This window comes from Procambarus clarkii, chromosome 78 (assembly GCF_040958095.1).
Source record: "Procambarus clarkii isolate CNS0578487 chromosome 78, FALCON_Pclarkii_2.0, whole genome shotgun sequence".
NCBI lineage: Eukaryota > Metazoa > Arthropoda > Malacostraca > Decapoda > Cambaridae > Procambarus > Procambarus clarkii.
The window spans coordinates 20025032-20041355 of NC_091227.1; the positions used below are offsets into that span (position 1 = coordinate 20025032).

Sequence of the window (16324 nt, forward strand, 5' to 3'; positions counted from 1 at the left end):
ATGACTATATATTGAGTGGGTTTTTGGAGTTCTTCGACTCTTCAAGTCCGGGCCGAAGTCAGGCTTGACTTTCGACAACTTGGTCCAACAGGATGTTTCTTGGAGCAGCCCGCAGGGCTATATATCCACTTCAACCCGGTTGGTCCGGCACTTTTTTTTTTTTTTTTTTTTTTTTTTTTTTTTTTTTTTTTTTTTTTTTTTTGAGATATATACAAGAGTTGTTACATTCTTGTACAGCCACTAGTACGCGTAGCGTTTCGGGCAAGTCCTTAATCCTATGGTCCCTGGAATACGATCCCCTGCCGCGAAGAATCGTTTTTTCATCCAAGTACACATTTTACTGTTGCGTTAAACAGAGGCTACAGTTAAGGATTTGCGCCCAGTAAATCCTTCCCGGCCAGGATACGAACCCATGACATAGCGCTCGCGGAACGCCAGGCGAGTGTCTTACCACTACACCACGGAGACTTCTTGCAGTAACTTGTCTAATGTTTTCCTGAATACGTCCAATTTTGTTCCAATAAGATTTCTTATGAATTGTTGGGAGACTTCCGAATAGCAATGGATCTACTCTTCTCAACTCTTTACTGGTGCTGCTCTGCATTTCTAATCATAGCGTTGGCTCTAGTATATTAATATTTATATCGTACGAGGCACACAAACTATCGCTCACAGGATGAGTATGGGGTACACAGTAAACTACGCTCACAGGATGAGTATGGTGGTGTACAATCAACCACCTTTGGACTTGTCAACGTTCTACACTCATGTTAACTCCCCATATTTTGCACGTGGGGCTCAGCTCCCGTGTCCGTTATCTTCCTCTGCAACCTGCAGGTGGTAGATGGGCATGGAGTGCATCTAAAGGTCATGTTGGAGAGTTTTTTTTTTTGAGATATATACAAGAGTTGTTACATTCTTGTACAGACTAGTACGCGTAGCGTTTCGGGCAGGTCCCTGGAATACGATCCCCGCCGCGAAGAATCGTTGTTACAACCAAGTACACATTTTACTGTTGAGTTAAACAGAGGCTATAGTTAAGGATTTGCGCCCAGTAAATCCTCCCCGGCCAGGATACGAACCCATGCCAAAGCGCTCGCGGAACGCCAGGCGAGTGCCTTACCACTACACCACGGAGACTGAAGTTGTTGTGTGAGGCTAGCCCCAAGCGTCTGGCCGCCAACTTTGAACAGACAGATTTTCTATGCTGTAGATATAGGTTTATTTATAATTATGGACAACTGGTTATTTTATTAGAAAATCAGGTGATTAAGTGGTACATTCTCACAAAAGCCTCTAATACACTTCGGGAACAGGGTCGACACCATTTCAATAATCTACAATAATTCAGGTGACTCCAACTCCAACATATATCCGTCTAAGTGGAGTGCAATGACATGTTAAGAGATCTACTGCTGTTATTGGGTGACCGTGGATATGTGACGGGTGAAGTACTGATATGAGCTGACTAGACGACCATGAGTGTTAGTTCTTGCTGATCAGCACATTCTGTGCCAGCGCCACCTGCCATATATTCATTTGTAATGGGACTATATAGATATAAATATACATGATAATAAGAATTTATAATTGTATCTCATTTGATTGCTTTATAAGTCTTGTTTATTATAGTAAGTAATATATACAAATTATGTAAAAAATTCTGTATCACAGACTTATCACGTGATCACATATAAAAGGTTTGAACGTATTCTAGTATTTTTAAATACATCCATTCCAAAAAAAGAAAGGAAATAACCAACAAACACGACCCTAGTTGAAACAATTACCTAACTGATATAGGAATAAGTATATGTGGGTGGTGGTGTGTGGCAGCCGGCCCAGCCAGATGGTGCCGAGGGTGACGTAAATAAACAAGAGGCAGTTGCCAGGGCCTGTGTGTGGCGGCGGCAACTGGCTCCACCTTGCACTATGTGGCACCTTCTCCCTCTCTTCCGCTGATATTCCTCTCGTTGTGAAGTGTTTTAACCGTCAAGAATTCATTCTGGGCTTCGTTGAATATGGCTGCGAATATGTATTACTCCTCCGAGAGCTCCGACAGCGAGACGGCCGTCGACACGTCCAGTCTGGACTTGTCGTACCTGATGCTGGACGCAGACTCCCTGGCTGTCCACCTCAAGAACAGCATCCGGGAGCAGCACCTGCAGAACAAAGATGCCAAACACTATGGCCTGCCGACCACCAGGGAGAAACCTGCAGGAGGCAGTGAGGGAGGAACCCGACCTCGAACGGCAGGAGATCAGGATATCGACGCCAGGATCTCTCAGGTCTCAATAAGTAACATGGACGCTGACTTGGACAGAGATAATGTTCACGATACCATCACACACAAACTGCTGCTACAGCACAATATGCTGCTAACTTTGCCATTCGAGATTATTAAGTTTTCAAAGTTACGGAGTTTAGATCTGTCTAGTAATAACCTCACACATGTTAATGACTTCCTGCTACAACTGCCAGAGCTGCAGACGCTCTTCCTGCACAACAACAGCCTGGCAGACGATGGCCTCCCCAAGGACATGTCGGTGTTGGATAAGCTTAGGGAACTGAACCTGAGTGGCAATCATCTAACAAGAGTGCCCAATCAGCTGTATGAAATGACTGGAATCCGTTACTTGTATCTTGGAAACAATCAAATCACAGAAGTTCTTCCAGATATCAAAGCTATGCAAAGGTGTGTTACGTTAGTTTGTGAAGTACATCTCATTACTTATTGTCATACAATCCATTTAGCATATTCCATTACACTAAACTAAACTTTGGCTTTTCAATGCAATTTCCCCAAGCTGTTGGGTGTTGGATTTTTTTTAAAGTACTGTACAGTACTGTACCAGTATTTATTTAGTCATAATTCATAATTATAATTCATTTTGTAGGGTACAGGCTTCCTTTGATATATATATATATAATATATCACACACACACATAAACATACATACAGTATACACTCACACACACGTGTGAACGATATGTGTATGAATGTACATGTTTACATGTGTATGTATGTTTGTATGTATATATGTATGTACATACATATGTACACGTGTACATTCATGTGTATGTATGTGTGTGTACATTTATGTGTATGTATGTGTGTGTACATACATGTGTATGTATGTGTGCACATACATGTGTACGTACGTGTGATTGAATGTATGTACGTGTGTACGAATGTACAGTATGTACGCATGTACAAACGTATGTGTGAACATACATACGTACATATGTATGCATTTATGTACATACGTGTATGTATGTAAGTACGTGTGTACGTACGTATGTATGTACATGTGTACACGTGCAGAATTACCTATCTGCAGTTTTGGCAGATAGGTAATTACAGGTGAAAAAATCCTTCTTTGTCAGTTTAAGCTAGTTGAGCTTGATACTGTTCTCGTATAGGTGTCACATTGGGATTTGTAAAAAGTTTAGATTAATGTCTTGTTATGAATATAAAGAATCTCAATATTTTAAGTCTCAGTGAGATCAGTCTTATCATGTCTTGTTTGTAGAGGAGCTAATCCTGTTGCCTTATAAGTTTGACTTTCAATCTGTGGCTATTATATAGAAAATAATGTCACACCGTTTGCTCCAAGTAGTTTTATGGGATCCGAGTTAATCTTGTTCACCGATGTCGGACCTTTAACCCACTTTGTTTAGCTGAGAATAGTAGTTTGTGCATTTCTGGTACAAGCTTGGCTCCAGTTAAAAGATGGTCGAGTATAACCTGCACCCATTAAAGTCTCTAGTTTTATCTTATTCAGAAGGACAGGTTTAGATTGAAGCCTCCTTTTGGCAGCTAGAGGTTCTTCAGGCTTTTGCCCCCCTCATTGCCAAGCATTAGTTTATGTATACCTAAGTCAAGCATTAGTTATGTATGTAGTGAGTAAACAATTTACTCGCTCCAACTCACTACATGTATAACTTTGTGTTAGGTTTTAAGGGTTCATGTGCTACAATATTTAATTTCAGTTTACAGGTACTAAATCTTGGTGGCAACCTGCTAGAGACAGTTCCTGATGAGCTGGGTGAGCTACAACAACTTGGATCTCTGGTTTTGTGTGATAATCGTCTCCGAAATTTACCAAGAAGCATCTCCAACCTTACAAGGTTACGGTCACTCCTTCTGCATAAGAACAATCTTTGCTGCCTTCCTGTTGGAGCAGTCAAGCTGAGGGGTCTTATGGAGGTGCGTTGATGTGGCTGCATTTGAGGCCTTTTATTGCCGTAACAGTAAATTAAAAATCAAAAGTTAGAGTTTTGCATCCTTAGCGTTTGGCATTAGCCTAGGACACAATACTGTACCATGTGTATTTGGTCTTGGCCTGGTGCAGTCTCCCACATATATCATACAGAGCTCAGGGTCACTGCCAACCTCAAGTTTGAAACTTGTTGTCTTTTGGTGACTACTTTGTTGAAACTTATGCCTGGGTGAGGGGCATATGAAGTCATTGAGACGGTTCAGGCTCATAAACTATTAGAAATATTGATGCTGTTTGTCTCCATTCCCAGCTTTTGCAGATGTCTGGCATGATCCATGTTATTTTGAGGATGATTTGGATCTTATTGCTGCATCAACCTGTGACTTTCTGCTTCTGGACAGATAGAACTCTGCTTGGTTCCTGTTTGTGACACTTCATCAGACGGATTTTTTCCAATATCAACACTTAAGTTCCCATTCTCCATCACTGGCTGTATTCCTATAAGATTTAACAAAAAATTTAATTCCTCCCTACTACCCTTCCTAAAGTCCCTCAATTGATTCCCCAACCTTGATTCTCCTGTGGGTCTCTGAGGCAATTTCTGTGGTTGAGGATAAGGCTCCGTCTACAATGATGGAGAAATTAATCTGGTGTCCTCCCAACCCCTCCTGGGCTTATTATTCCAGACAAGAGGGTGTGTTGCTGCATATAGGAGGCTGATGTATCTCTCCAACTCAGTTTGAGATACGGGTATATTGTACGTGTACTATAGACCGTTTCTAGTATCTGCCTCTGGTTTGATTTATCTCCCATTATGGAGGATGATGAATTGGCCTTTTTAAAAGATTGTCCTCTCGCTTACATAACCCTCCCCCAGTCCGGGGGGTAACGAACGTTTCTTTTTATGTAATTGGGATCGTGTCTGAACTTGGAATTTGTGTCTGCTTCTTGACTGCAGTGCCAGGTCACTGCTTCATATTTTGCAGTCAATGCTTTATTTAACTTTTTGTGGGGGGGGGGATATGGCAACTGTTTTCTTGCTCATAGAAGTTCTCAAATGGAAAGAGATTTTACCTGTCTTTAGTGTAGCTTTGTTAAGAACCCTTTATATAGTTTTTAAGAATGGGCAGAAAATTTAAGTATCCTAGAAAGACAATATTTTGCACAGGTATCCAATCAAGTTCAGAAAGTTAAAATGTTTGATTTTAAAATTGTTGCCAGTCTACCTTTTAGAGAAGTTTTTTTTTAACTGTATTATATATAAATGAATTAAAAATAAATACAGTACTGATAATTTGTTTTCTCATTTGTAGCTCAGTCTTCGGGATAATCCCCTTGTGACAAGATTCGTGAATTCGTGTGCCCGAGAGCTTATGTATAACCCACCTTCCCTGTTGGAATTGGCTGCCCGAGTTATCAAGCTAAAGAAGGTCGAGTACACGTATCAAGATCTTCCTCAGACGCTTGTGACATACCTAAGCAATGGCCAACGATGTGTTAATCCAAAATGCAAAGGTATGAGTCGGTATGAGGTGTAAAGTAGTTTAGAAATATTAATTTATACACAAAAGCTTATTATGGAAATGAAATACATTTTAGAATGTGTTAAATAAATAGTACAGTAAATATTTGTTTGCATATGGGACTTAAATTTTCTTGTCAAGATCATAGTGAATGTATTTTATAGTAATAAAATGAATGCACAGTTTGTATTTTGATTTAATTGTTCTTCATAATGCAGTTATTAACAAGAGATATGAATAAGTTTAAATTTTTCTGCTAAAAAGCATAATTTTGTTATGACATTTATGCTAATTTTCCATTTTTTCTGTTTCACAACAGGTATGTACTTCACATCATGTGTGGAGCACATCAAATTTGTAGATTTCTGTGGCATGTATCGGGTTCCCCTGATGCACTACCTGTGTTCATCCCGATGCTCCTCTAAAACTCCTGACTATTATCGTGCCCTGTCCTCTGAGTCGGATAGCGAAGAGGACGAACCTGCTGCCAGGATGAAGAGAGTCTTGTTGGGTTAGCCAAGTTGTCTCGTTGTTGTGTACGACTTTTATGTGCACTCTAATTACCCAGGTTATATATTATGGTGTTTGCCATATACTGCATCTTGCTAGCAATATGGATTAAATGCACTGCAGTGCATACCTTAAACAAAAATTGATGTTTTGTATGGGTTATACTTTATTTTTATACATGAGATGTATTCATATCAATTTTGATTATATTTTTCTAAGGTGCACAGTACAAGAGCACATTTACTGAAGCCGAATTTGAAACTTTTTAAATAGTAATAATAATTATTATTAGACTAGCATTATGGATATAAATTAGGTTATATTTGAAGATTTATTACAGATATATGCTATTAGGTATTGTGATATGATAGGAAAAAGTATTTCTTTTATTAAGTTTATTAATTACAGGGTTTTAATCCATGTGTGTAAACATCTAATTTTGAGTGAGTGCCCTTCACGCTTTGTAAACTTTCACATCACATCTGACTTGGGTTTTCTCTTATTGGTCATTTGTTAGAAATCTTGCTGTTGTCCTTGTTGCTGTCTTGTCATTAGGGTGACACGTGATCCTGTGGTCCCGGGTTCGATCCCGGGCGCTGGCGAGAAATGATGGGCAGAGTTTCTTTCACCCTATGCTCCTGTTACCTAGCAGTAAATAGATACCTGGGAGTTAGTCAGCTGTCACAGGCTGCTTCCTGGGGGTGTAGGCCTGGTCAAGGACCAGGCCGCGGGGACACTAAAGCCCTGAAATCAACTCAAGAAGGGTAAAGTCTGTAGTTTCTTGTCACTTGCCTAAATTTGTGTTCAAATTGAACATCAAATTTACATATAGTTCATTCCCACTTATTCACTTTAATTGGTTCAACTGGGTGCCAGCATACTTCAAGAAAGCATAATTCATTTAAATTTTTGGCAGTTTTATTTATTTTAGCACTTATTTTAACAAACATGTGCAAAAAATATCTTGTGTGGTATTTTAATAGAAGTGCACCAATGTATATCTAAGAAACCATTGACATTTTTTTATTTGTTATTTGGTAAAAACAAGTGTCTCTTATCACCAACTCCTACAACTCTTCCTGGATAATGTAGATGGAAACCAAAATAATCGCATATCTGGATAACCAGAGAAACTGGAAAATTGGGATCCAGATAATGAATCCTACTGTAATACCTTTATGTAAAAACCTATGATATGAATAGCAAAAGGTAAATTTTATAAATAAAATGACACCACAGTCTATTACATAAGTGCAATACTTATTGAGAAATTAATTGAAATAAATAGGTGGTTAGATTTGTTATGTGCAGCAAGAGCCCAGTTACTCGAATGGCCAGGTAGTTGCATCACCTATTTGTAAAGGAATGTCATCAGTACAGTGCCTGGCTTGGTGCTGTCTTTGTCCTTCTTGAATGGCCTGACTTCCAGGACGAGCGTGTGTCTTGCTTTCCGACTGCCCCTCGCGGTCGCCTGTCCCTCAATAGAATTCTTGGTGACTCGGATACTTTTGATATCGTTCGCCTTATGCATTTTTGTTCTCGTATTGGCATCCTTGGTGATATTTAGCGCTCTCTGATTATTCCGCACATTTGATGGTGCTACATAGCCTTCCCGGTTTGGTGCCTTCTTTTGATAATTACTTACTTACTTACTTACTTACTTGGTGCTGTCTTTTGATAATTACTTATGTCACCAGTACAGTATAGACAGGACCAATGGGTCACTGGAAGCCACAGCCCAAGTGTTTGATGGCGCCTTTCTTGAGAACCACTGTGTGTTAAAATCCACTATTAATGTGCATGCTAACATGGTGTGTTACAATATTTTGGTGGTACAGTATTTTAACTTGATTTAGATATACAGTACAGTACTGTACTTTACTGTGCATGGTTTTGGTGGCCGGAGCACCTGGGTACCCATGGCAACTTTGTCTAGCCTTGTTGGTTATTACATTCAGTGCACTTTTTTAGGTATTTAGGCATTTATCCACGTTATTCTACAGTTTAAGGACTGTACATCTGACCCCTGCCCAACCACTTCGGCTGAACAGTAGAGCAAAGGTCTCGCTTCATGCAGGTCGTTGTTCAATCACCAACTGTTTCTAAGTGGTTAGGCACCATTTCTTTACCCCATCCCATCCCAAATCCTTATCTTGATCCCTTCCTAGTGCTGTATAATCATCATGGCATGGTACTTTCTCCTGATAGTTCTCTTCCCTGCCCTGCTTTCCCCCCCCCCAAAAAAAAACAATTTGTGTAATAGAAATCAGTTTATAGAATTTTAATTTTATTTTAGAAAGAAAAATGCAGTCATGGAAAATTGAATGATCTTATTTTATTCTGACTTACTTATTAGATACCTTTCATATTTCAACATGTTATTGGAGTAGATTTGATTTTTTTCTTGCATTTTGTAGTTTTTTCTGTCCAGCAATGCAGAAGCTATAGACTTTGTGAAATCTGAATGAATACATCATTGTTTACAAATACAGTGGGAGTAAGCATGTAAACTATGGGAATGCACAGGCAAATGGCAGGAGTAAGCAAGTAAATGATGAAAATATAGGGCAAAGTGATGGGAGTAACCAGGTTGTGGTACAAAAAATGTCAAATTTATTATTTTTGTACGTTCCTGGCAAGAAATTCAGCTAACCTGAAAGGAGATGGGGCACCATGTGATTCAAAATTACCAAGTGTATTGTCCTTAAATTGTTTACATTTTTGTGCAATACATCATCAGAAAGTAACTAGTTGAAAATAGTATGGTATCATCCTTCAGGTTTATAGCATCACATTGGTGTTATTGACAACACTTGTGATGGAAGTGATATTAAGAACACCTGCAGAACATGGAGTGTTATAATATGAAGGGGCATTTGTTCTTTGATGAGTGTTTACCCAGTGCTTTAACACTGGGTAAAGAAACTGTGTGATAGTGTTCACCTCCATACAGGGCTGATTGACTTTTCTATTTTATTATTTGTTCAATAATATAATAATAATATAATAATAATTGCCATAATAATAATGATGATAATACAGAAATAGGTTATTATTTTAAGAGCAGACTCATTGAATAGTTTCAAATTCCTCTGCTAGCTACTTTCCTCAATTTGATTTATATTTTACTCTACATCTTGTGAGGTCCATTTTTTCCCTACTCAAAATAAACTAGAAATATGAGTTCATAAACTAATATCATGCACTCTAGCATTCACATTAATCATGCACAGTTGTGTTTAACAGTGTTAAAAGACACTGGAAAAGTGATGCAATATGAACATAAATATTTAGGTAGATGTTACTAGTCGACACACACCATCTCAAGTTCAGAAACTGCCACATTCCAGCCATATCTAGATTTTCCATGGTTAGACTGTGTAGTAATTCCCTTAACTTTCATATCTATGCCAAACAAAGTAGGGTTAACAAATTTCTGGCATATATTATCTTGGTGGGTCTTATTATACTGTATTTACAGAATGTGATTCCGACTGTGCTTGTTATGACCGCAAGGATTAGAAAGTAGGCTAAACAAGAAAACATACCATATTTGTGGAATTATTGCAGACAGAGAGAAACTTTTAAAAGTATTTTGGTGCCTAAATTAACAACATTAATCATCATAAAACAGTAAAATTAGTTGATTATATTTTTTGTTTTTACAATACCAATAAATAACAAGACATGCAAACAGCAATATGACAGTGGTAAATTAAGCAGACCAACCTTTCCATTTTTTTCTGACCTGCCTTACCCACCACTTTGTTGCGAAACCTATTTTTCATGGCCAGCGGCACCTTTAGTTTTAACGTGTTTGCAGACATTTAAGCCCTTTTCCACTTGCATTCCTTGATATTTTGTTTTAAATACTGAATGGCTTGCCAACATGTTGGTAAAAAAATTCATAAAATGTATATTTTTCAATGAAGACTGTTCTCCAACAGGATTGTAAATTACTGTATAAAGATAAACAATATTGAATAATACAGTATTATCAGTACTGTTTTCAGATTCGGTACATATTATTTATCAATCGGGCAACAAATCACATGAGAGAACACAAAAGGAGAAAATACTAGTCGGAAAATCTGAAGTTTCAAATTTGCAGTCAACAGGTGTGCCACAGTCTTAAATCCAAGTTTAAATTATTACCCAGTTTGACCAAGTTCAATTCCATATTGAAATATCAAGCAAATCATTAAAAAGTTTAACTATGTTCCACCTCTATACTCGTAATGCTCATTAATTTTTCTGCTGTAATGCAATATGATGTATGCAACAGATTCACAAACAAGCTCGCATTAGAAAACTGTAAATGTATACGCCCTGGTGTAGTAGCTCACTTTCTCTTCCATAACCATGTACGCACTTGGGTAATATTCAGTGAGAGTTTGCAGAGGAGGTAGTGACAAGAAGTTGGCTTATATGACCCACCTAGCTATGCCAAAATTAAGTGCTGCTAGGAACACTACTTCAACCATTGTACCTACATTTAAGTGAGCCTCTTCTGCACTTTTACTCTATTGCTCAACACTAGCTAGCTAGTGCTGAGAAATAGCAAACAATTTGTATATATATATGTATATAGATGTACAGTATATATGTCTATTGTTGACACCTTTCACCATCATGGTGGAAGGTGTCCACAATAGTTGGGCTCAGAGGAGGTTCAGTAATCAATATTTTCGACATGGAAGGACTCGCACCCATTATGCAGCCCGAGCTTGACTGTGTTGACCGAGTCTGTTATTACAAATGAACAAATCCTAATCCTATGTGTACTGTTACAACATCCAATTTCACTACACCACTAGCATTGAAAACTGATCTGATGAGATAAACCTTCATTACACCTGGAGAGGGACATAAATTGAGAAAAATTGCTGTTTAGTTACCATCTCTAGAATTCTTGTTAATTTTGTGATACTTAAGTGTTTTTTTATTGCATAAAGCATATTATGCTTTCCACAGTGAAGATATCTGAAAATCCAGCACTAACTGGATGCTGTTCATTAATTGTAGCTACTATGATTAGAACTTGTTTATATGTGATATACTTACCCTTTATTTGCAATGTTACTTGATTGTTTAGTGGCACATTATTCCACTGTACAGTAGAAGATGTACAATTATCAGCATATTTGAAATGTACAGCTTGTAACACTAACAGATCAAAGTTGGTCATGAGTGGAGCAGTTCATTGGGTACTTCACACAAGTTGGCCGGTGTGAAATTCACTGGTGAATATTTCTTTACCAATGAAGAGAAATTCCCATTGCAATAATAATGTTACTCAGCAAGTGTCCAAAGTATAGAAACTCAAGAGTCAGTGTCCAAGTTGCAGTTTTCTAATGGGAAGCCAACTAATTGTCTCACTTGTTAAACAATTTATCTGAGAGATCGAGTTCAGCTCAACCCATCAGTGTTGTGCTTCTCTCATACTCGATGGATCTGAACGTGTTTGCTTTTAAATCAAACCATTGTCTTTCACAAAGCATTGACAAGAATATCATCCTGAGTCTTATCCAGCTAAACATCCAGGGAAATTTGAGAAGACAGATACAAGTATGCAATGTCACATGATGCACACATGCACGTGCTTTGTTGACTATATAATTACTGTATCTGCTATCGTTTCTTACGAAACACAAAGAGTTAAGTTGCTGGAAATGAAGCCATAATGGGGATGTGGAATCGGGAAGACTGGCCACACCTAACCTTCAAATTACGTGAAAAGATGTTAGAAACTTCTGACAAGAAAAAAAAAAAAGAAATCTAGGACTGGTTCTGGATAGTAAGCTGTTATGAGGGTACCACATAAAGGGTATTGTGAAAGGACCATACACTACACTAGCAAAGTTCAGAACTGTGTTTCAATATATGGCCGGAGAAATATTAAAGATACTGTACTGTGAAACCAAAATTTTGAATGTGCAGTAGTGGTGCAAGAAGAGGCACATAAACAAATTTGAAAGGGTGGAAAGACATGCTATTAAATGGCTTCCAGAAGTTAAGAACAAACTGTGAGGAGAGCCTGGAGGTGTTAAACATGACAATGCTACAAGATAGGTGGAAAAAAGTGATATGAACACTACATACAAAATAGTAACAGGAATCGATAAAATAAACAAGGAGGATTTTTTTAATCCTGCAACTTCAAGAGCAAAAAGTCACAGATTCAAGTTTTAAGGAAACAATGGTGCCAAAAAATATAAGAAACTTCTTTACAGAGTAGTTGAGGGTTGGAACAAGTGAAGTGAAAAGGCAGTGGATGCCAAAATCAATAGTTTGAAAGCATCATGTGACTAAAGAATACTGGGAAGATAGACACCACGAGCATAGAGCTCATCCCGTAACTATACTTAGGTAATGATGCTTACTCACTTAATCACACTTTTTAATGCTACAATACTGTACCTTATTACACCCCAGTAGCTCACTTGCCCACCCACCTCCTGTCCACCAGCATGCACACGCACACACTTATGCACCTGTCACCCACCATCCAGCCCATTCTTCTACTAGTTTGCCTCCATGTCTCTCCACCATCAACCAATTTCCTTGCTCTGTGTTACATTTTATTTCTCTCTCATAGTGGGTCAGATTGACTGTGTTACCTGTAAGACTGAACTTTAGGTGTTCAATGCATCATCCGATTGCTTTAGTGAATTTTGAAATAAGACCAATTCTCTGATTTTGTGTTTTGTTGCAATCAGACTTTTTATTTTAAAATACAGTACTGTACATACACACATTCTTTTTAATGAGTCTTGCTCTTGGAATTTGTCTTTTTTATTTTTATTTTTCCTGTAAGATCATTAAGAAAAGTGAATACGGTACTCTTCTGTACAGTACAAACCTCTACAGCATGTTGGGTATCATATACTGTACATATGTAGATTCAGGCATCAATTGTATTTTAAATGTTAATGATTACTTTTTAGATGATATATAATTTCAACCATCTGAATAGATTATGTAAAACAATAATTTTCTGCAGCATAGCATATCATAATGCTGTTGTGAATTTTATGCTAACACTCTTTGCATGTATGTTTTTATTTGTCGGCACATCATGCCTGTATAAAGATTTTTATTTTTTACATCAGAAGTATATACTATATATATGAATGAATTATATTAATAGCAATAAGTTAATTCTAGTCTGAATCCTAAATTTCACAGTGTGAAAGAAGAAAGTTTTAATTGCATTTTGTTAATGGAATTTTTGAAGTTATAAACTTTATTTATATTATGTGTATTATTTACTTTATTCAAAATATCTAGCTGTAGGATATTACTTTTATATATATTGTTTATAAATATGCTTGTGCCTACATCTGAGGCAGTGTCATGTGTGGGGTCTCTACTTTGTAGTTTGTGACAACAGTGTGTGTGTGTATACTTATTTTTTTTTTTTTGTGTGTGTGTACAGTATGTGTATGTGGGTGTGTGTACAGTATGTGTATATGTGTGTGTGTGTGTACAGTATGTGTATATGTGTGTGTGTGTACAGTATGTGTATATGTGTGTGTGTGTAATTAACTAAATGTAGTTACAGGATGAGCGCTATGCTCGTGGTGTCCCTTCTTCCCATTATTCTTTGTCTTATAATACTTTGAAATTACTGATGGTTTTGGCCTCCACCACCACCTCACCTAATTTTTTCCAACCGTCTACCACTCTGTTTGCAAAAGTAAATTTTCATATATTTCTTCGGCAGCTTTGTTTAGTTAGTTTAAATCTATGACTTCTTGTTCTTGAGTTCCAGGTCTCAGGAATTCTTCCCTATCAATTTTATCGATTCCTGATACTATTTGTTTGTAATGATCATAGTGCCTCTTTTTCTTCCATCTTCTAGTTTTGGCATATTTAATGCCTCTAACCTCTTCTCGTAACTCTTGTCCTTCAGTTCTGGGAGCCACTTAGTGGCATGTCTTTGTACCTTTTCCAGTTTGTTGATGTTTGAAAACATCAACATCAGCTTTTGACTTTTAGATGGACAGAGGCATCAAAGAAATTATGTTCATTTGTTCCTGTATCAGCCTGGAATTGATCAGGGATCCGTGGATTACAAATCCCAAACGCTGTCCGCTGTCAAGCAGACAGCATGAGTGTGTGTGTGTGTTTGTGCAGCTCATTTCTGCACGTGTGTGCATGCACACACACACACACACACACAGTTTTCACAATTTTAGATACATCATAAAGCAAACAACAAAATATTTACAAAATACCTGAATACAGCATGTATTTTTAATTATAGGTAATGCAATTACTGTACACCATAACAAAGGCCTCTGACCCTTATACATGTTTCACAGCTAAGCCATGTTTCCAGGGCAAAAATAAGCATAACCAAACACACAACCAAAATAAAAATATTGGATGACAAATTAACATTAATTTCTGATTTGCCTTTCAGACAATTTTTGTTTATTAGCGCTACTTTCTTCTTTAGATGGCCTTAACCTTTTATTTAATGGATTTTTCTCACTGTTTCAGAGTGCTATATGCCAGCTTCAAACTCTGATCATATATCAATATATTATGTTTACTGTGGCACAATGTTCTTGTGCTTGACCTCACCTTATATGAGTGAGAATCTTAACTCGTTCAGCATTTTTGTCTGTTCATGATTTTATACATTAATCATTGTAGTTGCAGCTATAGCACATAATTGAAGTTTATGATTATATTATTTTTTTAGTAGTAGTAGTTATAGTGGAGGGCCTGAGAGTTGTTTAACAATAAGGGTGTATAAAGGTGAAATAAGGGATTGTATGAAAGATGGTTATGACTGAATGAAAGGATTTGGGGGAAGGTGTTAGAGCATTTGGAAGATTGAAAGGTTTGTGAGGGGTTATAGATCTTCCTTGAGGAAGTTCTGCTGTAGCCACCCTTTGATGGGAAACTCTCAGGAGGGAATAAGGTATTTGGGATATAGATAGTACTGTACTATAGTACAGGTAGTACAGTAGTTGGTCAGTCTCCTATGGAAGCAGTATCATCGGAGAAGTAACAGGGATAATCCTTTCCCTTACTGATGCTTCTTGGGCTATACTCACTGCACAACAGCTTTGTGGTCTGCCACATTTTCTCTTACCTCCACATTATCTTTGCAACAATTACTACTGTTTTTCTATTCATTATCTTAATTTTAGTTTTTTTTGTGCTGTTCTATGCCTCCACATTTTTTCCCTTCTCTGCTTAAGGGAACCCCTCTTTCCTTTAATGCCTTTTTTTTTGGGGGGGGGGGGAGGAGCTGAAGAGCTGTCTGCTTCCCCACTTTTCCTAAATGTTACTATTTCTATGTGCAGCCAAGAATCATAAACCAGTGATGAACTCTGTGTCCATTTGTTTTCTAAGTATGTTACAGGGTATTCTGTTCCATAAATTAGATTGTCCATTGTTGTAAGCAAGATTGTACAAGATTTTCAAGTATATTATGACTAAAGCTTGTTGTTCAGCAGTTTACAGTAGGTATAATGACAAGTACCGCCTTATGGTAAAATAATTAGTCTTGATCTGATACCACATGAAAGTTTCTGTATAATTGGTAAATTTGTTGATTGCATTTTGTATTGTCAATAAATTTCTTGGCTTTGATATTAATTTTTGTCCCCCTTCTCCAAGTAATTATCAAAAGAAGGAATCAAGCCAGGGAGACTGTATAGCACTGTAGTTATCAAAAATCTACATAATTATTCTATTAATATATAAGAAGCAAAATGATCAGTAATACTTTCCCTGTTCAACTTATTGTATTCATTACTGTATAGCCCCAAAAAATGTATTCAAGTACTATAATGACAACTCATTGTGTTGGTATTTGTATCTTCATCATTCAAAACTAATGATGTACATATTAACCATAGAATTCTTTACCACAACCACCCATTTAAAGTGTTAAGGTTGGTCTACAGCATTAGTAATGGTAGATTACTAGCTGAGCACAATAACAAGTGAGCACGTTGCTTTGGCAGCTTCCTCCACTTTTTCGAAAAGTCTGCAGTCTAAAGTCTTTTTCTTTTCACCTCCACTTTCACATATTTGCTCACTATC

At 37.4% G+C, this 16324-nt stretch overlaps 1 protein-coding gene across 1 annotated transcript; it reads left to right on the forward strand.

Annotated features, from left to right (window-relative positions):
- Positions 1 to 1881: 1881 nt before the first annotated feature.
- Positions 1882 to 8507, forward strand: LOC123746052 (leucine-rich repeat-containing protein 58). The gene is made up of 4 exons (XM_045727228.2): positions 1882 to 2695; positions 3994 to 4210; positions 5537 to 5738; positions 6066 to 8507. Exons 1-4 carry the CDS (start codon positions 2022 to 2024, stop codon positions 6260 to 6262), a joined length of 1290 nt encoding a protein of 429 aa, XP_045583184.2. The 5' UTR covers positions 1882 to 2021; the 3' UTR covers positions 6263 to 8507.
- The last annotated feature ends 7817 nt before the right edge of the window (positions 8508 to 16324 follow it).